Below are 24,090 nucleotides of genomic sequence, written 5' to 3' on the forward strand. Positions count from 1 at the left end.
TGGTCTCCCAAGAGGCTGGAGCAGACTCCCAGCTGCCCTGAGGCCACACTCTGGAGGAGCCATCAGCCATGCAGGGAGCTGGAATGGATGTGCCAGCAAGTAACATCCACACATGTGTAAAGTGTTTAGGATTGAGAGATGAGAGCAGAATCGGGTTGTCCCATGAGAATGCTACTTCTGCCTCACTGCACTCTCTTCTGTAGAGCAGAAATGGGCAGCCTCTGCAGCAGTCCCTCATTGCTCCTCCCTGCTCAAGTCATAGGAGGAGCAGGGCTGAGACGCTGTCCATGGTGCTGAGGACCCTCAGGCCTTCCCAGGGCTTGGGAGCCTTGATCTTCTAGGTGTGTCTGCTTTCTCCCATTCTTTTTTTTTTTTTTTTCTCCATTCTTAACAAGGAGCATGTGGAGATGGACTGGCCTCTGTCTCCACCACCTAGGGCAGTGAGGGTGCTGTGCATATCACTGGAGGAAGTGACTCCACAGTCAGATGACCAGGTCCCAGGCTGCCCACCAGCAGTTTGTAGAGAAGGTTGATGAACTTGACCAGAATTGATCCATGTCCCTGAATATCCTCAAGGTTTATTGCTGGTTCTCTGGCTCAGATAGCGGCTCCCAACACCACTTAGGTCTGGGGTCTCAGGAGGGTCCATGCAAGGAGCAGTACCATGGGGAAACTAAGAAGCTACTTCTGCTTTGGGTTTAATCTGGCAGTAAATGTTTGTGTCAGGGTGTTGTAATTCCTGTAAAACAAGAAGAAGCCTCTGAACCCCTGTAACCCTCTTAGAACATATCTGGGAGACTTTCAGGCTCCAGGCAGAGTAGGGCTGCTCTCTGAGAGCCTGGCTGTGTGGCAGGTTCCTGCCACAGGCCCCTTCTTCCCCCTACCATCCCCTACTCTGCTTTACTCTGCTGTTTCCTGAAACTGAATGCACAGCCAGGGGTAGGCTAGAGGCAGATCTTCAGCCCCCTTCGGATTAGGAACCAGAACATCCATTACCCTACTCACCTGGTAGATAGAAACTGCTGCCATGGGGCTGGACAGTGAGTCCTAAACAGAAGAGAATGGGTGTTGATAACAGAGAAGGAGTGACCAGATCTGCCTCTTGAGCAGCCTTCTCCAAGCCCGCTAACCCAAACCCCTGTCCCAGTCCACTCCCCACTGCATTCTCTGCCCCAATCCTGTTAGCTCTTGACCCCTGGCTGATGCTCTCAGTGCCCATCTGCCCCTGGATGACCTCCAGGGTTCACACTAGGCCAGGGAGCAGGGAAAACTCAGTACATGGTGCGGGCTGGTCCTGCCCCAGGAGAGGGTTGATCCATCCTTGGCTGGAATGAGGCTTGCCTTGTCCTGGCTACTGGGGGACACAGGGCTTGTGTTGTCCTGTGGAACTGATTGGTGGCCCTGCATCGAGCTTGCACAGCCTGGTCCCCAGTGGAAAGAGTCGGGGAGGAGTGAGCTTACCAGGGATGTGTTGCTGCTGGCTGGACCATGGCCTGAGAGCAGAGACAGGAATTAGCACCCAGGGCTGTGAGGAAGCTTGAGCTCACCCTCCCAGTCAGGGACACGTCTTTAGCTCTCAGAGAACCACAAAAGGAGAACCTCCCAGGGAGAGACTAATGGTCCATTTTAGAGCCCAGTTATGGCCAGGTGCTGACTAATGATCAGATTTCCAGAGGTCAGGAATTATAGGTAGTGGAGGTACCCTGGCTGAAGCCCCAGAGAAAGAGTCAGAAGCCAAGGGGGTGACTCCAGGGGTGGACATTGTGGGGCAGATCTATGGGGCTCCCAGTACCAGCAAGGCTGAACAATACTCACGGGCAGTGGATGCTGGATGCCAGAGCTCTCTGACATCATGCCAGGCACTGGCCCTAGAAGAGATCATGCTTATGGGTGAGGGGTGCAGGGTGAAGTCACAGCATTTGGTGTCAGAGCAGGGGAAAAGGAAAATCCTCATTCTGGCAGGAGTTCGAGAATTCCTCTCCCCACCACTGCTGATTAGGAAAGCAAGGTCCCAGGAGAGGGGAAAGGAAAGGCCTTGGGAGCACATCTGTCCCAGGCCCAGAGGGGAAGACCCACAGACAATGAAATCTAGGAGAAATTGTCCCGAAAAGGGATGGAGGACCCAGGAGAGGAATCAAACATGAGGGTTTGACTGAGCGGAAGGGGAAAGGCTGCAGGTGTATGTTCAGGACATGTGGGGAGCCCTGGGGATGCTGGATCCCTGAATGCGGGGCCCCTGATGTGGTCAGACCCTCACTCCCTCAGGCCAGAAGATGCTGTAACGTGACAACAGCCTTTATTCCATCTCTATCTGCCTGGAAGAGGCATAAAGCATGTCACAGGATTTCTCCCTGGATGAGCCCAGGTTCTCTGATCTCACACAACAGAGGCTCTGATTCCCGTATCTGCCATTTTGGGGGATGACTCTGCCTGGCCTGGCAGGTTATTCCAGTCTCCCTTGGGTGGCATTGGCCAGGACCATCCTCATATCCTGAGGTCACAAATCCCCTTCACATGGTGTATAGTCTTAAATAAGCTATGGAGAGGTGCTGTTATTGATCACTTACAGCATTGCTGTAGATTTGATAAGTGAACCAGGACAACCCTGAACAGCTGTTTCCTAGTTGCCCCTAATTTATAACCAAGGAGGCTGTGAATGAAGCACCCAGGTCAGCAGGTGGTCGGGAGGGAGCCTGATGCAATGAGAGGGAAAATCCAGGGGGCAGATGGGAGGCCTGGAAGAGCCAGCCCAGAATCATGGGCCAGGACAGGGTCTTCCTGTCTGGGGGTGAGCTGTGGGACAGGATAAGTTTGTGGGAAATGCCATCGTACCTTCCAGTCCTTGTGCAGAGCAAGAGACACCCCAGGGCAGCCGTGAGTGCTATTCCAAGCAGAACCCCAAGTGCAGTGCCAATGATGGACCTCACAGGGAGGCCTGTGGTGCTTCTTTCATCTGAAATAAGAAGAAAAAGGGAGGGGAACGAGTCCCAAATCGAATCTGGGGACACCAAGAGGGGCGGTGGGGGAAGGGCCTGCTTAGGGAGTAAGGCAAGGCCACTGAGGTCTGGGTGGTATGTGTGTGTTGTCACCACAGAGTCCTCACCCCCTGACTGCTACATCATTTCTGTTCCTCACAGTGAAACCTTGGACTTTCTCTAATCTTTACATTGTCCCCCCACCTCTGGGACTGTTCATCCTCTCATATTATACCTCTTCCTCTCTGTCTTCCTTTTTTATCATCATTGTTGGTCTTAAAGGAAGGCCCTTACCTGTCCATTCAGTACTGATTAAAGAGAATAACATTAGCTGTTTGCTTTTGAGGTCAGCTCTGTGCAAGGCACAAGAGAAATATTATCTCATCTGCTGCTTCTCCTGCCATGAGGGACTGGGTATCATCCCCACTGTGCAAAATGAGTATCTGAGCACTTAAAGGGCTTATCCAAATCAGTAAAGGTCACAGAGCTGGAACTTGATAATACAGCACTTAATCTCAAGTCCACGTGACATTACAGCTAGTAACAAAAACTTAATAAAGGAAAAATACCTCTAAATTTCATTGAGTCCTAAATCTGTGTATGATACTATCTCAGGATTTCATCTCATAAGCTCAATGAAATTTAGCAGGTTGAGCATCTTGCCTGATGCCCAACAGCTGATACATATCAGAACCAAAATGCTGACAAGATTAATTTAATTCTAGAGGTCTTATTCACATTGTCCTACACACTATGAAGGAGGCTCTCGTCTTCTCTGAGGCTGCACCTATTTGATATCCCCTCCCATAAAAATATACTGAAGGAAGGGTGAATGGTCAAGGGTCACTCACAGATCACATCCAGCTTGATGGGGTCACTTTTACTGGAACTGACAGGGTTGGCGACCTCACACTGGTAATTCCCAGAATCCTCCCTCTTGACAGGGTGTATGGTCAGGTTGCTGTTGCCCTGGGACAGGTTCCTTCTCTCCATGAGCTTTAGATTCTGGCCATTCAAAAACCACTGGATAGAGACTCCCACATTACTTGTGGAGCAAGTCAGGACCACAGAGTCCCGATTTTCTGTGACTGTGATGTTGGTGACCCAGAGAGAGGGCTTTGGCACTGGCTCTGCAGAGAAACACAGGAGGTGATGGAATGAGAATTGGCCTGAGGCCACACATCTTCCTCTGAGATCTCATCCATCTGAGAGCCCCAGCAGGCTCTGTAAATGTACTCAAGAATATGACTCTCCTGTCTGCAGAAGGATAAGTGTCTTTTTTCAGGTGATGCTCTATAAGGAGAGGGCTGCCCTCCACCATCCTTCACATTCTGGTCCTCAGTCATGTGTCTGCTCTGCCTGGATGTCTCTGTAATATCAGCACCAGGAATCTCTTCTCTTCACATGGCCAGCAACCACATCATCAAGGGGAAAGATTCCTACTTCCTGACTTCAAAGTTACAGTAACCACCTTAACAGGAGTGTGATATAAAGACAGACATAGAGACCAATGGAATAGAATAGGCACCCCAGAAACAAACTCTGTCATATGTGGTCCAATGATTTCAATAAGGTTGTCATGACCATTCATGGAGAAAAAATGTATTCCACAAATGGTGTAGGAACACTGGATATCCATGAAAATGAATGTAGTTGGATCCGACCTTATACCATGTACAAAAATTAACTTCAAGTGATCAATGAGAAGAAGGCAAGATGGCAGAAGAGTAGGGGGCCTTGTTTCATCTGGTGCCCTAGACTTAGATAACTTTCAAACCTTCCTGAACACCTATGAATTCAACCTGAGGTATAAAGAGAGAACTGGAATGCTACAGAGAGAAAAGTGATCACTTCTTACAAGGTAGGAAGGCAGAGAAGAGGAATGGAGAGGATATATCAGAAGATAATCAGCAGGGGAGGGAGCCTTGGAAAGTCACTGCAGGAAAACAGTGCAGTGCAGAATTGGAAACTTTAGAAATCTGCTCCTGAGAGAGTCTCCCCTGACTGGAAAGGGCTCAGTGGGGGAAATATAGCAGAATCGCAGGAGGGGCAGTGAAGCCTCAATATTCCTAGAGACACAGTAAAAATAGGGGCACCCAGGAGAAAGCTTAACTGGTACCATAAAGTGCAAACTGCAGTCAGATTGCAGTACAGGACTGGAATGCAGCAATCCTCCTGGGGCATCTGGGAGAGGCAGGCTGGGAAGGTTGCCTGGCAGTGGACAGAAACAGGCTATCCTCCATCCCTTCCAGGGGCACAAATCCAGCAGCACAGCACTTTCTGTCCCAGGGCCAGGAAACATACAGAAGCTAGCTATCCTACATTCCCTCTGGGAAAGGAGGAACGAGGAGTGCACAAGACAGGGAAAGCTCTCCTGCTGCTAGGCCCCTACAAATTTCTACAAATCAGTGCCCCCATGCATGCTCCCAGGAGGACCTAAACCAGTATGCACTGAGAGACTGCAGCTTAGTACACCTGGGGAGCTTTTGCCTCGAGGGCTGGAGATCTGGCCACTGCCCTTTCTTTTCTTTCACCTGGGAGAGGCGGGGCCTCTGGAAAATAAAGGCCTCACAGGGCAATCAGCTTCATGCCAGGCCAAAGGCAGGGCATCTCTGTCCTTGACACCTGAGAATCAGTGCAGCAGGCCCTTCCCCCAGAACAGCTGGAAGAACAGGGGAATAGCAAATTTACTGACCAAGCAGCACTGGAAAGCTCCAGAACTGAGGGAAAATAATTTCTAGAACTTGAGGTTTTTCCCTTATAAGTTGTTTACCTTTCAGGTTAAAAATATCCAATATTTTTTTTCCTGCTATAACTCCAATATCTTATCAACTCTTCACTTTTAAGTTTTTTCCTTTTTGACTTTCATTATTTTTACAATTACATGCTATAGATATATTCTTAACTTTTGGATTCCTTTCAACATATTAAATTTAATTTTTGTAGATATATAAGTTATGGGTTGGTTTTTTTTCTTTTAGCCTTGTTTTGTTTTATAATTTTGGAATTTAGTACCTTCTAACATACAAACCTAAACACACTCAACCAAGTGTAACACCACGTTGGTTCATTCTGTGAGATTATATTCTCTCTTCCTTCCCATTCTGCTCCCCCCCCTTTTATCTTGTTTTTGTTTCTGTGGTAGCTGTTGTGTCTCTATATAAGTTTTGCTGGTTTATATAAATTTGGAAATTATTACCTCTTTTTTAAAAAGATTTTATTTATTTATTCATTAAAGACAGACAGAGAGAGAGAAAGAGAGACAGACAGAGACAGAGACAGAGACACAGGCAGAGGGAGAGGGAGAGGCAGGCCCCACGCAGGGATCCCAATGTGGGACTCGATCCCGGAACTCCAGGACCACACTCTGGGCTGAAGGCAGGCGCTAAACTGCTGAATCACCCGGGGATTCCCCAAGCACCTTCTAACATACAGAACAAAGTACACTCCGAAACAAGAGGATTACCCTCTAGGTCCACTCTGAGACTATATTCTCTCTCCCCAACCACTTCCTCCCCACCCTTATTTTTTAATTTTTTACTATTTAAAAATTTTTTCACTTTCATGGGGTTTCTTTTCTTTTCCTTTCTTTTTTCTTTTCTCTTCTGCTCCCTGACCTCTTCGGAATTGTCTAGGGTGTGTTTCATTTAGGTTATGGTTGTTATTTTTGATGCTGCTCCCTCATACAGCCATTCTGCACTGGACAAAATTACTAGAAGGAAAAATTGACCACAAAAGAAAGAACCAGAAGTAATACTCTCTGCCACAGATCTAATGGATATGGATTTAAGTAGCATGTCAGAGATACAATTCAGGGATACAATTATAAAGTTATTGGTAGCTCTTGAAAAAAGCAATAAAGGACTCTAGAGATTTTCTTACTGCAGAATTTCTATCTAATCATGCCAAAATTAAAAATACTTTAACTGAGATGCAATCTAAAGTAGATGCTCTAACTGCTGGGGTTAATGAGGTAGAAGTGAGAGTGACATAGAAGACAAGTTGATAGAAGGAAGGAAGTTGAGGGAAAAAGAGAAAATTAAAAACCTACAAGGAGAGGCTTCAGGAAATAAGTGATAGTTTGAGAAGGAATAATATTCACCTCATTGGGATTGGAGAAGATGTGGAGAGAGAGGACCGCAAAGTATATATGAACAAATTATAGCTGAGAACTTCCCTCATCAGGGAAAGGAAGCGGGCATTCATATCCATGAGATAGAGAGGAGCCCCCCAAAATCAATAAAAACTGATCAACACCCCGACATAATAGTGAAGCTTGCAAATTTCAGAGATAAAGAAAAAATCCTAAAAGCAGCTCAAGACAAGAGATTCTAATTTATATGGGGAGAAATATCATATTAGCAGCAGACCTATCCATGGAGACCTGGCAGGCCAGAAATGGGCTGGCATGATATATTCGGGGTACTAAATGAGAAAAACATGCAGCCAAGTATACTTTATCCAAGAAAAAAAATACTTTACCCAGCAAGGCTCAATAGAATAGAAGGAGAGACAAAGAGTTTCCAGGATAGACAGAAACTGAAAGAATATGTGACCACCAAACAAGCTCTCCAAGAAATATTAAGGGGGACCCTATAAGTGAAGGAAAAACCACCCCAAAAAACCAATCTTCAGAAACAGGGACTGTATAGGTAATACTATGGTACTAAATTCATCTCTTTCAATAGTTACTCTGAAAGTGAATGGACTAAATGATCCAATCAAAAGACTCAGGGTAACAGACTGGATTAAAAAGCAACCCATCTATATGCTATCTACAACAGACTCATTTTAGGCTTAAGAACACCTCCAGATTGAAAATGAGGTGGTGGAGAACGATTTACCATTCAAATGGTCCTCAAAAGAAAACTGAGGTAGCAATCTTCATATCAGATAAATAGATTTTAAACCAAAGACTGTAATAAGAGATGAAGAGAGACATTATATCATACATAAAAGGTCTATCCAACCAAAAGACCTAACAAGTATGAATATTTATGCCCCTAATGTGGGAGCAGCCAAGTATATCTACCAATTAATAACCAAAGTAAAGAGATATATAGATAATAATATATTAATAGCAGGAGACTTCAACACGGCATTCTCAGCAAAAGACAGATTTTCTAAGGAGAACATCACCAAAGAGGAGATCCCTGGGTGGCGCAGCGGTTTGGCGCCTGCCTTTGGCCCAGGGCGCGATCCTGGAAACCCAGGATCGAATCCCACGTCGGGCTCCCAGTGCATGGAGCCTGCTTCTCCCTCTGCCTATGTCTCTGCCTCTCTCTGTGTGTGTGTGTGTGTGTGTGTGTGTGTGTGTGTGTGTGTGACTATCATAAATAAATAATAATAATAAAAACATTTTTAAAAAAGAACATCACCAAAGAAACAAGGGATGGACACTGGCCTCCCTCAAAAAATTGGAAAAATCTCAAATACACAAGCTAACCTTGCACCTAAAAGAACTGGAGAAAGAACAGCAAATAAAGCCTAAACCAAGCAAAAGAAGAGAGATAATAAAGATTAGAGGAGAACTCAATGAAACAGAGACCAGAAGAACTGTCAACAAAATCAGGAGCTGGTTCTTCAAAAGAATTAATAAGATAGACAAATCCCTAGGAAGACTTATTAAAAAGAAAAAAGACTCAAATTAGTAAAATCACGAATGAAAGAGGAGCAATCACAACCAATACCAAGGAAATACAAATGATTTTTAAAATGTATTATGAGTAACTATAGGCCAACAAATTAGGCAATCTGGAAGAAATGGATGCATTCCTGGAAACCGACAAATTACCAAAACAGAAACAGAAAGAAATAAAACACTTGAACAGGCCAATAACCAGTGAGGAAATGGAAGCAGTCATCAAAAACCTCCCAAGACACAAAACTCCAAGGCCAGATGGCTTCCCGGGGGAATTCTACCAAATATTTACTTTTTTTGTATTTTTTTATTAGAGTTCAATTTGCCAACACATAGCATAACACCCAGTGTCCAATCCGTCAAGTGCCCCACTCAGTGCCCGTCACCCAGTCACCCCATCTCCCTGCTCACCTCCCCTTCCACTACCCCTTGTTCGTTTCCCAGAGTTAGGATTCTCTCATGTTCTGTCTCCCTCTCTGATATTTTCACTCATTTTCTCCTCCTTTCCCCTATAATCCCTTTCACTCTTTCTTATATTTCCCATATAAATGAAACCATATAACGTTTGCCCTTCTCTGATTGACTTACTTCACTCAGTATAATACCCTCCAGTTCCATCCACGTCGGAGCAAATGGTGGATATTCGTCGTTTCTAATGGCTGATTAATATTCCATCACCACATCTTCTTTATCCATTCATCTTTCAATGGACACTGAGGCTTCTTCCACAGTTTGGCTATTGTGGACATTGCTGCTATAAACATCAGGGTGCAGGTGTCCTGGCATTTCACTGCATCTGCATCTTTGGGGTAAATCCCCAGCAGTGCAATTGCTGAGTTGTAGGGAAGTTCTATTTTTAACTCTTTGAGGAAACTCCACACAGTTTTTGAGATTGGCTGTACCAGTTCACATTCCCACCAACAGTGCAAGAGAGTTCCCCTTTCTCCACATTCTCTCCAACATTTGTTCTTTCCCATCTTGTTAATTTTCCCCATTCTCACTGGTGTGAGGTGGTATCTCATTGTGGTTTTCATTTGTATTTCTCTGATGGCAAGTGATGCGGAGCATTTTCTCATGTGTTTGTTGGCCATGTGTATGTCTTTTCTACCAAATATTTAAAGAAGAAATAATACCTATTCTACTAAAGCTATTTCAAAGGCTAGAAATGGCGGGAATACTTCCAAACTCATTCTATGAATCCAGCATTACTTTGATCCTAAAACCAGACAATGACCCCACCAAAAAGGAGAATTATAGGCCACTTTCCCTGATGAACATGGATGTAAAAATTCTCACCAAGACACTAGCCAATAGGATCCAACAGTACATTAAGACGATTATTCACCACAACCAACTGGGATTTATTCCTGGGATGCAAAGGTAGTTCAACATTCATAAAGCAATCAATGTGATAGATTACATCAATAAAAGATAAGACAAGAAACATATGATCCTCTCAATAGATGCAGAGAAAGCATTTGACAAAATACAGCATCCATTCCTGATCAAAGCTCTTCAAATCATAGGGATAGAGGGAACATTTCTCAATATCATAAAAGCCATTTATGAAAAGTCCACAGCAAATATCATTCTCATGGGGAAAAACTGAGAGCCTTTCCACAAGATCAGGAACATGACAGGGATATCCATTATCACCACTGTTGTTCAACATAGTACTAGAAGTCCTAGCCTCAGCAATCAGGCAACAAAAAGAAATAAAAGGCATTCAAATTGGCAAAGAAGAAGTCAAACTCTCCCAAAAGATTCCATCCACCCGAAGACTGTTAGAATTCATACAGCCATTCAGTAATGTGACAGGATACAAAATTAGTGCACAAAAATCAGTTGCATTTGTATACACTAACAATGAGACTGAAGAAAGAAATTAAGGAATCAATCCCATTTATAATTGCACCCAAAGCCATAGAATACCTAGGGATAAATTTAACCAAAGAGGTAAAGGATCTACACTCTAAAACCTACAGAACACTTATGAAAAAAATAGAGGAAGACATAAAAAGATGGGAAAACATTTCATCTTCATGGATTGGAAGACTAAACATTGTGAAAATGTCAATGCTACCCAGAGCAATTTACATATTTAATGCAATCCCTATCAAAATACCATGGACTTTCTTCACAGAATTGGAACAAACAATCTTAAAGTTTGTATGGGACCAGAAAAGACCCCAAATAGCCAGATGAATGTTGAAAAAAAAACTGGGGGTATCACAATGCCTGACTTCAAGCTCTATTACAAACCTGTGATCACCAAGACAGTATAGTACTGGCATAAAAACAGACACATAGATCAATGGAACAGAATAGAGAACCCAGAAATGGTTCCTCAACTCTATGGTCAACTCATCTTCGACAAAGCAGGAAAGAATATTCACTGGAAAAAGGACAATCACTTCAATAAATGGTGTTGGAAAAAATGGACAGCCACATGCAGAAGAATGAAACTAGACCATTCTCTTACACCAGACACAAAGATAAACTCAAAATGGATGAAAGATCTAAATGTGAGACAAGAATCCATCAAAATCCTAGAGGAGAACACAGGCAACAACCTTTTTGAATTTGGCCACAGAAACTTCCTGCAAGACATATCTACGAAGGTAAGGGAAACAAGAGCAAAAATGAACTATTGGGACTTCATCAAGATAAAAAGCTTCTGCACAGCAAAGGAAACAGTCAACAAAACTAAAAGACAACCTACAGAATGGGAGAAGATATTTGTAAATAACATATCAGATAAAGGGCTAGTATCCAAGATCTATAAAGAACTTATCAAACTCAACATCCAAGAAACAAACAATCCAATCATGAAATGGACAGAAGACATGAACACCCATTTCTCCAAAGAAGACCTACACATGGCCAATAAGCACATGAAAAAATGCTTCACATCACGTGCCATCAGGGAAATACAAATCAAAACCACAATGAGATACCACCTCACACCAGTGAGAATGGGGAAAATTAACAAGGCAGGAAACAACAAATATTGGTGAAGATATGGAAAAGGGAACCTTCTTGCACTGTTGGTGGGAATGTGAACTGGTGTAGCAACTCTGGAAAACTGTGTGGAGGTTCCTCAAGAAGTTACAAATAGAGCTTCCTTATGACCCAGCAATTGCACTACTGAGTATTTATCCCAAAGATACAGATGCAGTGAAAAGCCGAGACACCTGCACCCCAATGTTTATAGCACCAAAGTCCACAATAGCCACACTGTGGAAGAAGCCACAATATCCTTCAACAGATGAATGGATAAAGAAGATGTGGTGTATGTATACAATGGAATATTACTCAGCCATCGAAAAGGACTAGTACCTACCATTTGTTTCAATGTGGATGGAACTGGAGGGTATTATGCTGAGTGAAATAAGTCAATGGAGAAAGACAATTATCCTATTGCTTCAATCATATGTGTGGTATAAGAAATAGTGAAAGAGGGATCCCTGGGTGGCGCAGCGGTTTGGCGCCTGCCTTTGGCCCAGGGCGCGATCCTGGAGACCCGGGATCGAATCCCACATCGGGCTCCCGGTGCATGGAGCCTGCTTCTCCCTCTGCCTGTGTCTCTGCCTCTCTCTCTCTCTCTCTGTGACTATCATAAATAAATAAAAATTTAAAAAATTTAAAAAAAAGAAATAGTGAAAGAGACTATAAGGGAAAGGAGGGAAACTGAGTGGGAAAAAATTAGAGAGGAAGACAGACCACGACAGACTCCTAACTCTGGGGAAACAAACAAAGGTTTGCAGAAGGGGAAGAGGGTCGGGATATGGGGTAATTGGGTGATGGCCACTAAGGAGGCCCACTTGATGGGATGAGCACTGTTGGCAAATTTAATTTAAATAAAATATTTTTTAAAAGAAATAAAAAAAGATCAGACAGCTAAACATAAGAGTCTAAACTGTAAAAGTCTTAGAAGAAAACACAAAGCAAAAACTTATTGAGACTGGATTTCCCAATGATTTCTTAAATATGACACCCAAAGCAAAGACAACAAAAGAAAAAACAGATGAATGGGATAGCATCAACATGGAACACTTCTGTGCATCCAAACACAATTGTCAGAGTGGTATCACTAGTTATGGAATGAACAGGATATGAAATACAGTCATTATATTCTAATGGGGCTGCATGGTGATGGGTGGGAGTTACATTGTGTGGCACAGTATAATGTATAGAATTGTTCGATCACTATGTTGCACACCCGAAACTAATGTCACATTGTGCTCATGCCATATAGTGTCACATTAAAGTTCACTAAAAAATAAAAAGTGACAGCAATGAATGGATTGGAAGGAAACATTTGCAACTCATATCTGGTAAGAGGTTAACATCCAGAATATATAAAGCACTTCTGCAATTCAACAACAAAAAAACAACTTGAACTTGAGGATCCTTCTTTCTTCCCTATTTGCAAAGTCCTCTTTGTGTACAGGGCTCTCTGGAGCTGAGAACCCTTCTCTCCATGTTCCAGGCGGAACTCAAGGTCTGCAATGAAAAATTTGAGAGTAAGGGGAGGAAGTGCCTGCAGACATGTCATGGGAGAGTTGAGGGACAGACCTAGGGATTGACCATGTCAAGCAAATGGGAAATAACTTGTATAGGCTCTTTTTTGAAAAGCAGACAGACCTTCACCACACTGCTCAGTACAGATTCTCCAGGGATGCACTTACCAGAGACGGTGATGGTCTTGACTGTGGTCTTATTGAGGCAGGTGCCAGAGTTATAGACGAGGCAGGTATAGGATCCGCTATCGTGGGCAGTGATGTTGGGGATAAAGAGCTCCTGTGTGAATGGCGGGAGTCTCCCATTGATAAGCCAAGAATACTGTGCAGGTGGGTTAGAGGCTGTGCGGCAGGAGAGACTGAGGTTTGCCCCTAGACGGTAGTAGGAGTCTGAGGGGGAAATGGTGGGTGTGTCCGGGCCATCTGGGAGCAAACAGAATAAAGCCACACAGGATAAAATCCCAGGGAAGGGGAACCTCCTAGTCCGCATAAGAGCCACAGTGTCCCTCTAAGCTGGGTCCCAACCTTGTTTTTAAATGTCCCAACCAGGGGATCCCTGGGTGGCTCAGTGGTTTAGCGCCTGCCTTTGGCCCAGGGTGTGATCCTGGAGTCCTAGGATTGAGTCCTACATCAGGCTCCCTGCATGAGCCTGCTTCTCCCTCTGCCTGTGTCTCTGCCTCTCTCTCTCTCTCTCTCATGAATGAATAAATAAATAAATAAAATCTTTAAAATAAAACAAAATGATAAAATGTCCCAACAAGAAGCCCTCTGTGTTCACTGAGCCTGGGTCTGAGACATGAAGCTGTTTCCCCTCCCAGGCTGCTGACCCTCTCAGGAAGGAGCAGCCCATCCCCTTCTAGTCTTGTTTAGGCTGAGCCTGCCCAAGTTTGCAGGACAAGAAGCCATGGCCAGGCTGGGTGTCCAGCTGAGGGTCATGGACATGGATCCCAAAAGGAGGGATGTGGCTTGGCCTCTGGCTGTGTGAACTTGAGCTGACAGCCTGGACCAGGTAGGAACAGAAGTTACTTACAGAGCACATTCAGGGTGAATGGGTCACTACGATCAGCACTCACTGGGTTCCGAGTTTCACACTCATAGGGTCCTGTGTCATTCCTTGTGACACCATGTACAGTGAGAGTCCTGTTGTCCAGGGACAGCTCCAGCCTGGGACTGTCCGGGAGGCTCTTACTGTTTACTGACCACAGGCAGCTTGTGCTCTGAGTCTGAGCTTCACACATTAACACTACAGAATCCGCATTCTCCACGGGGCTGGAGTTGTTGCTTGTGATGCTGGGTTTGTGTAACTCCGCTGTGCAGACAATAGAGAGAACATTGCCCTGTGTGGTACCTGTGATTCCTCGGCAGACATTATTTTTTAAAGATTTTATTTATTAGAGAGAGACAGAGCACATAAGCAAGGGGAGGAACAGGCAGAGGAAGAAGGAGATGCAGATTCCCCACTGAGCAGGGATCCCCATCCAGGCTTCGAACCCAGCTCCCTGGGATCATGACTTGAACTGAAAGCAGATGCTTAACCAACTGAGGCCCCAGGCACCTCTTTCCACAGGTATCATGAGTCAGAGTTGGCATCTCTAGCTTTCAGCCAAACTGAGTCTTTAAAAGAATAAGGCAGGTGTGTATCTCAAGACAAATGCATGCAGATCTGAGCGCTGAGAGAAGGTAAGGCCCCTGCTCTGTGTGCCTGAAAGCACAAGCCCTCTCAAATGTGGATTACAGAGCAGTATTTGGTCAGTATTTGGGACAAATGCAGAGAGCCATGGACCTCTCCTGGTTCATCACAGACCTGCCGGCCTGCCCTAGAGAATGGATTCTGAGCAATAATTACTGTTGAAGAAACCAGGAACAAGCCCAGAGGTCAGTTCACTTCTCAGCGCCCCGCACCCCCACCCCCGGGGCATGGAGACGTAGCACCCCCTGGCTGTTTGATAACGAGTGACATGAGGCAGTGACCTCTTACATGGCAGAGCCGAGTCCAACCACCAAGCAAAGAGCCAGAGAATGCGCAGGAAACAGGGGGTGGTGAGCGATGAATGATCCATCATCTCTTCAGAGAGGGGTCCTGGGTGCAGGATCCTAGGAGGTCTGGCCACACAGGCTCCCTGCCCTCCAGCGGGAGAGAATCCCCCACCATCCACTCCTTCCCTCCTAAGCAAAAGCAACTGAGTCTGTTACGCATGGACCCGTGGACCGTATGCTGGTTTCAGGTGCAGAGTCCGGAGGAGAAGGCAAGTCCCATCCTTTACACCCCAGTGGGAGCCACAGCAACACATCAGGAAACAATCCGATTTCAAGTTCAGCCCAGGCAGGTAAGGATGAGCCCCCTGGGGTGGGGGGTGGGGGGGTCAAGGGCATTCTCCCTCTGATTGCTGAGGCAGGTCATTCTGAGTAAACTGGAGTGAGCCTCCATTTGGTCTCACTGCCCAGACCAGCATCCCTCCCACTGACGGAGGAGACAATGGGGCTGGGTCTGCAGAGAGAACTTGGGTGACTGATGTGCTGCTCATCAGTTTGTGTGACCCCGACTCAGTGACTATTTCTCCCTGTGCCTTGGTTTCCCCAGGATGCAAGAGGAATAACGGTAGATGATGTCTACTTGCCAGGCCTGTGAATTAAGTTTTAACATCCTGAAATATCTGATTTAAATTTTGTCCATAGCAGCTGGTCAACCAAATGGCCTCTGTTCCTGCTTGCCCCACAGGAGAGGGCTCCCTGGGCCTGAATCTGGGTGGAGGAGGAGCTGCCAGGAGCATGTCACTGCTCTGTTGCTCCCTGAGGAGCTGCCTTTCCTCTGGAGGCCCCCAGTCCCCCACAGCAGTTGGCCAATGGACTGGAGACCTGTTAGGTGTGTGCTGTCCATTCTGAGCCTCAGGTGAAGGCCCAGGTCCTGCCACTCCCCTCATGTGGCTCTTGACACTGAGCACTGGGCTGGTGACCAGCTTCAGCTTTCAGGAATTCCTTGCTCCCAGTCAGCTCTGCACAGGAGCCCTAACCCCATCCTGGCACAGACTCCCGGAGTCACCAGAATCAGGGGCCCCAAGACAGTGGTCTGAGCAGAGGCTTTCTGGGCTGAAGTCTGGGGAGGATCCCTCAGGCACGGCCTTGAATGTGTCCTGCATTGTCTTTGTCAGATGATCACAAGAGTCTGGATTCCAGGAAAGGAATTCGTATCTCAGGAAATGTGTCTCCAGTGTGTGTGGGTCCCCACCTAAACGTTTGAACCACTACAGGGACATAAAGCAGAGAGGGACTGAGGCCCAGTGCAGGCCTGTGAATCCTGTGTGTGTGTGAAGTAGAATTCCCCCCACCCGACACCAGAGGTGAGAGAGGAATTACTCACGGAATACTCGGAGCTCTCCAGGGACTAGTGCAGTTTCAAATTTTCTGTTTATGATTTGTAGGATGTAGGATCCTGTGTCTTTCAGGGTGATGTTCTGGAACAGCAAGGATCCATTGGGGTATATTATCTCTCTGCCACTGTATGCAGGCCCCGGGGTAATTACTCGTGTGTCTACTACATATAATACAATTTGATGGACAGGTGCTACAATTTCCCCTCTGAACCAGGCAAGGCCTGCTGTATCCCCAGGCAGATTGAGGACCCGCAGAAGAGCGTCCTTCCCTTCAGCAGCATTGGGAGGCACGGATTCCACAGTGACTTGGGCAGTGGTGAGCGGGTTCCAGGAGATTAAGAGTGAGACTAGGAGGGAAGAGAGGGGACAGATCAGTGTTTGGACCTATGTGTTGGGATGGAGAGCTGGGGCCCTGGATATGGAGCAGGTCCTAATCCCCCAGCCTCCAGGTGTGTGTGTGAGTGTGCACCCGTATCTGGGTGTCTCTGTGTGTCTCATGCTGGTCAAGTCAGTGGCATGATGACATTACTTTTGGGTCTTTGAACTTAATTTCCTCTGTTTTGTATGTTCTTCCTCAGATGTGTGTGGCTCAGTCCCTCACTGCCCTCAGATACCTGCTCACACTCAGGGGGTCCCTGGGAGAGGCCTGCCCTGACGCCTCCTCTGAGGACCTTCTGTCCTCACACTCTGACCTTTCCCTCCTCTGTTCCCTTCAGGGCCTTTTCAGTACCTGACATGACATTCACCATGACCAAGTGGGATTTATCCCGGGGGATGCAAGGCTGGTTCACACTCATAAAGCAATCAATGTGATTGATTGTATCAGCAAGAGAAAAAACAAGAACCATATGATCCTCTCAATAGATGCAGAGAAAGCATTTGACAAATTACAGCATTCATTCCTGATCAAAACTCTTGAGAGTGTAGGGATAGAGGGAACATTCCTCAGCATCTTAAAAGCCATCTACAAAAAGCCCACAGCACATATCATTCTCAATGGGGAAGCACTGGGAGCCTTTCCCCTAAGATCAGGAACAAGACAGGGATGTCCACTCTCACCACTGCTATTCAACATAGTACTAGAAGTCCTCAGCAATCAGACAACAAAAAGAAATAAAAGGCACTCAAATTGGCAAAGAAGAAGTCAAACTCTCCCTCTTTGCCGATGACATGATACTCTACATAGAAAACTCAAAAGACTCCACCCCAAGATTGCTAGAACTCATACAGCCATTTGGCAGTGTGGCAGGATACAAAATCAATGCCCAGAAGTCAGTGGCATTTCCATACACTAACAATGAGACTGAAGAAAGAGAAATGAAGGAGTCAATCCCATTTACAATTGTACCCAAAAGCATAAGATACCTAGGAATAAACCTAACCAAAGAGGTGAAGGATCTATACCCTAAAAACTATAGAACACTTCTGAAAGAAATTGAGGAAGACACGAAAAGATGGAAAAATATTCCATGCTCATGGATTGGCAGAATTAATATTGTGAAAATGTCAATGTTACCCAGGGCAATTTACACATTTAAAGCAATCCCTATCAAAATACCATGGACTTTCTTCAGAGAGTTAGAACAAATTATTTTAAGATTTGTGTGGAATCAGAAAAGACCCCGAATAGCCAGGGGAATATTAAAAAAGAAAACCATAGCTGGGGGCATCACAATGAGCCAGATTTCAGGCTGCACTACAAAGCTGTGGTCATCAAGACAGTGTGGTACTGGCACAAAAACAGACACATAGATCAATGGAACAGAAGAGAGAACCCAGAAGTGGACCCTCAACTTTATGGTCAACTGACATTCCAGATGTCTCTGCGGGTCTGTCTTCCTCCCAGAGAAGTGAGCTCAGGGTGCAGGGACTGGTCTGCTCTGTGCTGTACCCCGGGGTGGCCCGGCTGCAAATACCCAGGGCTGAGCGTCCCCAGGGCCCTCCGAGCCTGGCGCTTATGGGTCAGGATCCCAGGGTGGTGGCAAGGGCAGGGTTTGGGGTCCCTGGGTGTGGTTTCCGTCAGGTTGCAAAACTGAGTCCCGGTGAGGAGGCCCTTGGGACACAGCCCCTCAGTCCCACCTGCAGATCCCGAGGCCGTCCCGCCGCTGAGCCGGCTCCCCCGCCCCGCCCGCCGCCCCGTCCCCTGCGGAGCCCCGGCCCCCCCCCCCCCCCAGGCCCCAGGCCGCCGCTCCCCCGACCTCCCGCCCCTCCCAGGGGATCGGCCCCTCACCTGCCAGCAGGAGCTCCCGCCAGGGGCCGCGCCCTGCTCGGGGAGAGGCCGAGGGGGGCTCCATGGTGCCCGCTGCCCGCTCCGTCCGGCCCGGGGGAGAGCAGCTGCCGCCGCGCAGACGCTCGGGCCCCGCGGTCCCGCCTGGCAGCTCCGCGTCCTTCCCCTCAGCCGGGAGCGCGTGGGCGGCGGCGGGGGGGGGGGGTCGCGGGGGGGGGGGGGCGGGATCACGTGGACCGGGGCGGGGTCTCCGCCGGTCCCCTCCTCTCCCTCCTCCCCCCTCCCCTCAGGACTCCAGGTCCCCTCTTCCCCTCTGACTTCTGACTCTTTTTTTTAATGTATGTATTTTATTGAAATTCGATTTGCCAACATATAGTATATCACCCAGTGCTCATCCCGTCAAGTGCCCCCCTCAGTGCCCGTCACCCAGTCACCCCATCCCCCCAACCACCTCCCCTTTCCACCACCCCTTGTTCCTTTCCCAGAGTTAGGAGTCTCTCATGTTCTGTCGCCCTCTCTAATTTTCCCCCCTCATTTTCTCTCTTTTCTCCTATAATCCCTTTCACTATTTTTTATATTCCCCCTATGAGTGAAACCACATAATGATTGTCCGATTGACTTACTTCACTCAGCATAATACCGCCCAGTTCCCCAAATAGCCAAGGGAATATTGAAAAAGAAAACCAGAGCCGGGGGCATTACAATGCCAGATTTCAGGTTGTACTACAAAGTTGGAATTATGAAGATAGTGTGGTACTGGCACAAAAACACACATAGACGGATGGAACAGAATAGAGAACCCAGAAATGGTTCCTCAACTCTATGGTCAACTCATCTTCGACAAAGCAGGAAAGACTATCCACTGGAAAAAGGACAGTCTCTTCAATAAATGGTGCTTTGTTGGACATCCACGTGCAGAAGAATGAAACTAGACCACTCTCTTGCACCATACACAAAGATAAACTCAAAATGGATGAAAGATCTAAATGTGAGACAAGATTCCATCAAAATCCTAGAGGAGAACACAGGCAACACCCTTTTTGAACTTGGCCACAGCAACTTTTTGCAAGATACATCCATGAAGGCAAGGAAAACAAAAGCAAAAATGAACTATTGAAACTTAATCAAGGTAAAAAGCTTCTGCACAGCAAAGGAAACAATCAACAAAACTAAAAGACAACCAACAGAATGGAAGAAGATGTTTGCAAATGACTTATCAGATAAAGGGCTAATATCCAAGATCTACAAAGAACTTATTAAACTCAACAGCAAAGAAACAAACAATCCAATCATGAAATGGGCAAAAGACATGAACAGAAATTCCACAGAGGAAGACATAGACATGGCCAACAAGCACATGAGAAAATGCTCTGCATCATGTTCCATCAGGGAAATACAAATCAAAACCACAACGAGATACCACCTCACACCAGTGAGAATGGGGAAAATTAACAAGGCAGGAAACAACAAATGCTGGAGAGGATGTGGAGAAAGGGGAACCCTCTTGCACTGTTGCTGGGAATATGAACTGGTGCAGCCACTCTGGAAAACTGTGTGGAGGTTCCTCAAAGAGTTAAAAATAGATCTGCCTTATGACCCAGCAGTTGTACTGCTGGGGATTTACCCCAAAGATACAGATGCAGTGAAACGTCGGGACACCTGCACCCTAATGTTTATAGCAGCAATGTCCACAATAGCCAAACTGTGGAAGGAGCCTCAGTATCCATCAAAAGATGAATGGAGGGATCCCTGGGTGGCGCAGTGGTTTGGTGCCTGCCTTTGGCCCAGGGCGCGATCCTGGGGACCCGGGATCGAGTCCCACGTCGGGCTCCCGGGGCATGGAGCCTGCTTCTCCCTCTGCCTGTCTCTCTCTCTCTGTCTCTCTCTCTCTGTGAGTATCATAAATAAATAAATAAATAAATAAAAATTTAAAAAAAAAAGATGAATGGATAAAGAAGATGTGGTTTATGTATACAATGGAATATTCCTCAGACATTAGAAACGACAAATACCCACCATTTGCTTCAATGTGGATGGAACTGGAGGGTATTATGCTGAGTGAAGTAAGTTAATCGGAAAAGGACAATCATTATATGGTTTCACTCATTTGGGGAATATAAAAAATAGTGAAAGGGATTAGAGGGGAAAAGAGAGAAAATGAGTGGGAAATATCAGAAAGGAAGACAGATCATGAGAGACTCCTAACTCTGTGAAACGATCAAGGGGTGGTGGAAAAGGAGGTGGGCAGGGGGTTGGTGCGACTGGGCACTGAGGGGGGCACTTGACGGGATGAGCACTGGGTGTTATACTATATGTTGGCATATCGAACTCCAATAAAAAAATATACAAAAATGAAATGGTTAAAAAAAGAATCACAAAGAAAGTGGAAAATGGTTCAACAGAAGAAAAAAATGTGGTAAAATGTTACACTTTGGAACTAAAGAGAGGATACAGATATTTTTTGTATTATTTTCCCAACTTTTCTAGATGTTCAAAAATCACACTAGAAAGTTGAAAACATAGGGAGATGTGTAAGAAAGTGACTTGCTACATCAGGGGTCATGGAAGGTGGCATCTGGACATACAAAGACTAGAGGAAACATCATCACAGGAAGAGAGAACAGTAAGTGCAGAGGCCCTGGGGTAGGAATTAGTCAAGTATGTTTAAGAAGCATAACAAAATCTAGCTTAATGGATATCTTTCAACAAGAAGGAGAATGGTAGGAAATGCAGTTGAATGGGTTGGTAGAGTCTGCAGCATGTAGAACCTATAAGGACTTTAGCCTTTATTCTCCAACTTACTCACTGGAGGGATTCAAGCCTGAGAATGACATGGCCTGTGTTTTCAAAGTTTTTTTTTTTTTTTTGGATTCTGTGTGTAGTAGAGATACACTGTAGAGAGGCAGAGGGGACCAGTAAGGAGATTGTTGCAATTTAATCCAGGTGAGAGACACAGGTGTGTTGGACCAGAGTGGCACTGGTGGCAGTGGTGACAAGTGGTCTGACTCTGGGTATACATTGAAGATGGAGTCAAATAGGATTTTTCTGGCAGGTAGTATGTGAAATGCAAGAGAAACAGAGGAGTAGGGATGACTCCAAAGCTGTTAGACTAAGTAGCTGGAGGAAGTAAGCAGCCATTTGTCCTGAAATGAAGACGGAAAGAGGAACAGTCTTGGGGTGGAGGTGGGAAGAGGTGAGGAAGGATATTAGGAGCTTAACTTTGGGTATGCTAAATCTGAGCTTATTGGACATCCAAATAGTGATGATAAATTGATATTTGGGTATATGTGGCTTGAGAGGTCTTGGCTGGAGATAGAAATGTAGTAATTATCAGCATGTAGGTCGTATTGTATTTAAAGCCTTAAGATGGGATTTTAGCATGAAGTGTGAGTGAGGGTGGGAAGTAAAGAAGAGAGGGCTGAGAACCAAGCCTCAAAGAACTCCCAGGTCTAGAGGGTGGGAAGATGACAAACATGACAAAACAGTGGAGACTTCCAGAGAGCAACTGGAGAAGCAGGAGGAAAGCCATGTGTGCTGATAGGTAAACATGTACCAGTCTAATTCAAGTAAGATGAATGCTGAGAATTAGACATTAGATTAGCAACATGGAGACTACCTTTCACGGAATTTTGCCAAAAAGGGATGGAAGGTTTAGGAAGGAGTGGAATCAAGATAGGATATATATATTATTTTAATACAGTGAGAGAATTGGTAGCATGTTTGCATTCTGATGAGAATGAGTTGATATAAGGGAAAACTGAGCTCACCTGACAACATCCCAATCTGAGTGGCAAAAATCCAAGAAGGAGAAAGACATCTAATGACCTACCCATGTGGGCAGCTCTTCCCCACCTTCCCCTCCCCACCTTTGGGTGCAAGAGATACAGCCTCTTCCTCATCCCTTCCAGAAGCCATGGCATTATAGACTTTGATCATGTCTATGCTCCTGACTAATGCACATCAGATTGAATGGAGTCTGTCCCAAATAGAGTCATACTGAGAATGAGCCAAAAACACTGTATCACCCTTGGCCAGAAAGTACTACAGGGACAGACCTGATGACAACTGTGATTCCTGAGTAGTCACCTCACTTGGTATAACTGGCCTCCAGACTGGTGTTAGGAAGGGAAGCTGGAACCTCTGAATGTGAGGTGGAAGCCTTCAGGATGGATGGGAGCCTGTGTCCAATCCTGCTGCCTCCATCCTGGCGATGTTGAGTCTCCTTCAGGTGAAGCTGGCATCCTTTGTCATAGAGCTAAGCACACACCTGGCTCAGGAGTTGGAGGAGCTGAAGGAAGGTGCAGGACAAGATGAGCCAGCAGAAGAGCAACATCTGGGGGTTAGCCACAGAAGTGCCTGCCTGGATCAGATTTTTTTAAAGATTTTATTTATTTATTTTATTTATTTATTTATTTATTTGGGGGGGGTCAGAGAGAGAGAGAGAGAGAGAGAGAGAAATAAGAGTTTTATTATTGAATAAGCATTAAACCAGAATGTGATATGCACCACATTTGACTCTCTAAGAAATTGCACAGAGAAAGCTCAGCCCCTTACATAGCCAGGCAGATGCTACTCATTACATACATGTTGTAGTCTGAACACTAATCAAGTAAGAGCACTTGACAGTACCATTTGTCACACATAGTTCATCCTAAATTAGCCTGGTGATTGGGGGTGACCATCTGTGCTAGTTAATTGGTTTTATCAAGGAAAAGTAAACTCATATCTTTTTTAAGACTTATTTATTTAAGAGAGAGAGAGAGCATGAGCAGGGGGAGGGGAAGAGGGAGAAGCAGACTCCCTGCTCAGCAGAGGGCTCGATCCCAGGACCCAGGAATCATGACCTGAGCCCAAGGCAGATGTTTAACTGAATGAGCCACCCAGGCATCCCTAAACTTCTCATATCTTTATGACTGAAGGTAGTTCTACAAAGCTAGTATGAGGTGCCATCACTTAAGCTAGGCTCCTACCCTTTCCCAGAAACTGGGAAGGGACACCTGGATGGCTCAGCAGGTGGGCATCTGCTTTTCACTCAGGTCATGATCCTAGAGTCCCAAGATTGAGCCCCAATCTGCTTCTCCCTCTGCCCCTCTGCCTGCTCATGCTCTCTCTCTCTCTCTCTCTCTCTCTCTCTATTTTCTGTCTCTATCTAAAATAAAAAAATCTTTGAAGGAATAAAAAGAAACTAAGAAATAATCTGGGGGCACCATCTTTCTTGCTGATTCTATTTCAAAGAGATGGATTCCCATGTCATTGAGAAAGACATCCCCGAGTTATAAAGGGGGCAATAGGCCTATTTAGATGTTTTCAAGATTTACATACATCTCAAAGGGACAGAGAAAGCATTTACTTA

At 45.7% G+C, this 24,090-nt stretch overlaps 1 protein-coding gene across 2 annotated transcripts; it reads right to left on the minus strand.

The window, feature by feature from the left end:
• Positions 1-363: 363 nt before the first annotated feature.
• Positions 364-18,897, minus strand: LOC112931555 (cell adhesion molecule CEACAM6-like). 2 transcript variants are annotated; one of them, XM_072754118.1, is made up of 10 exons: positions 18,741-18,897; positions 16,498-16,857; positions 14,170-14,448; positions 13,308-13,562; positions 3,827-4,105; positions 2,833-2,953; positions 1,816-1,868; positions 1,462-1,493; positions 1,006-1,047; positions 364-739 (listed from the first exon to the last, which is right to left on the minus strand). In XM_072754118.1, exons 1-10 carry the CDS (start codon positions 18,802-18,804, stop codon positions 674-676), a joined length of 1,551 nt encoding a protein of 516 aa, XP_072610219.1. In that variant the 5' UTR covers positions 18,805-18,897; the 3' UTR covers positions 364-673. The 2 variants fall into 2 exon arrangements, with proteins under 2 accessions (XP_072610219.1, XP_072610213.1); XM_072754112.1 differs by lacking the exons at positions 364-739; positions 1,006-1,047 and having other exon boundaries at positions 1,128-1,493.
• Positions 18,898-24,090: the final 5,193 nt, after the last annotated feature.

This window comes from Vulpes vulpes, chromosome 1, assembly GCF_048418805.1.
Source record: "Vulpes vulpes isolate BD-2025 chromosome 1, VulVul3, whole genome shotgun sequence".
NCBI classification, from domain to species: domain Eukaryota; kingdom Metazoa; phylum Chordata; class Mammalia; order Carnivora; family Canidae; genus Vulpes; species Vulpes vulpes.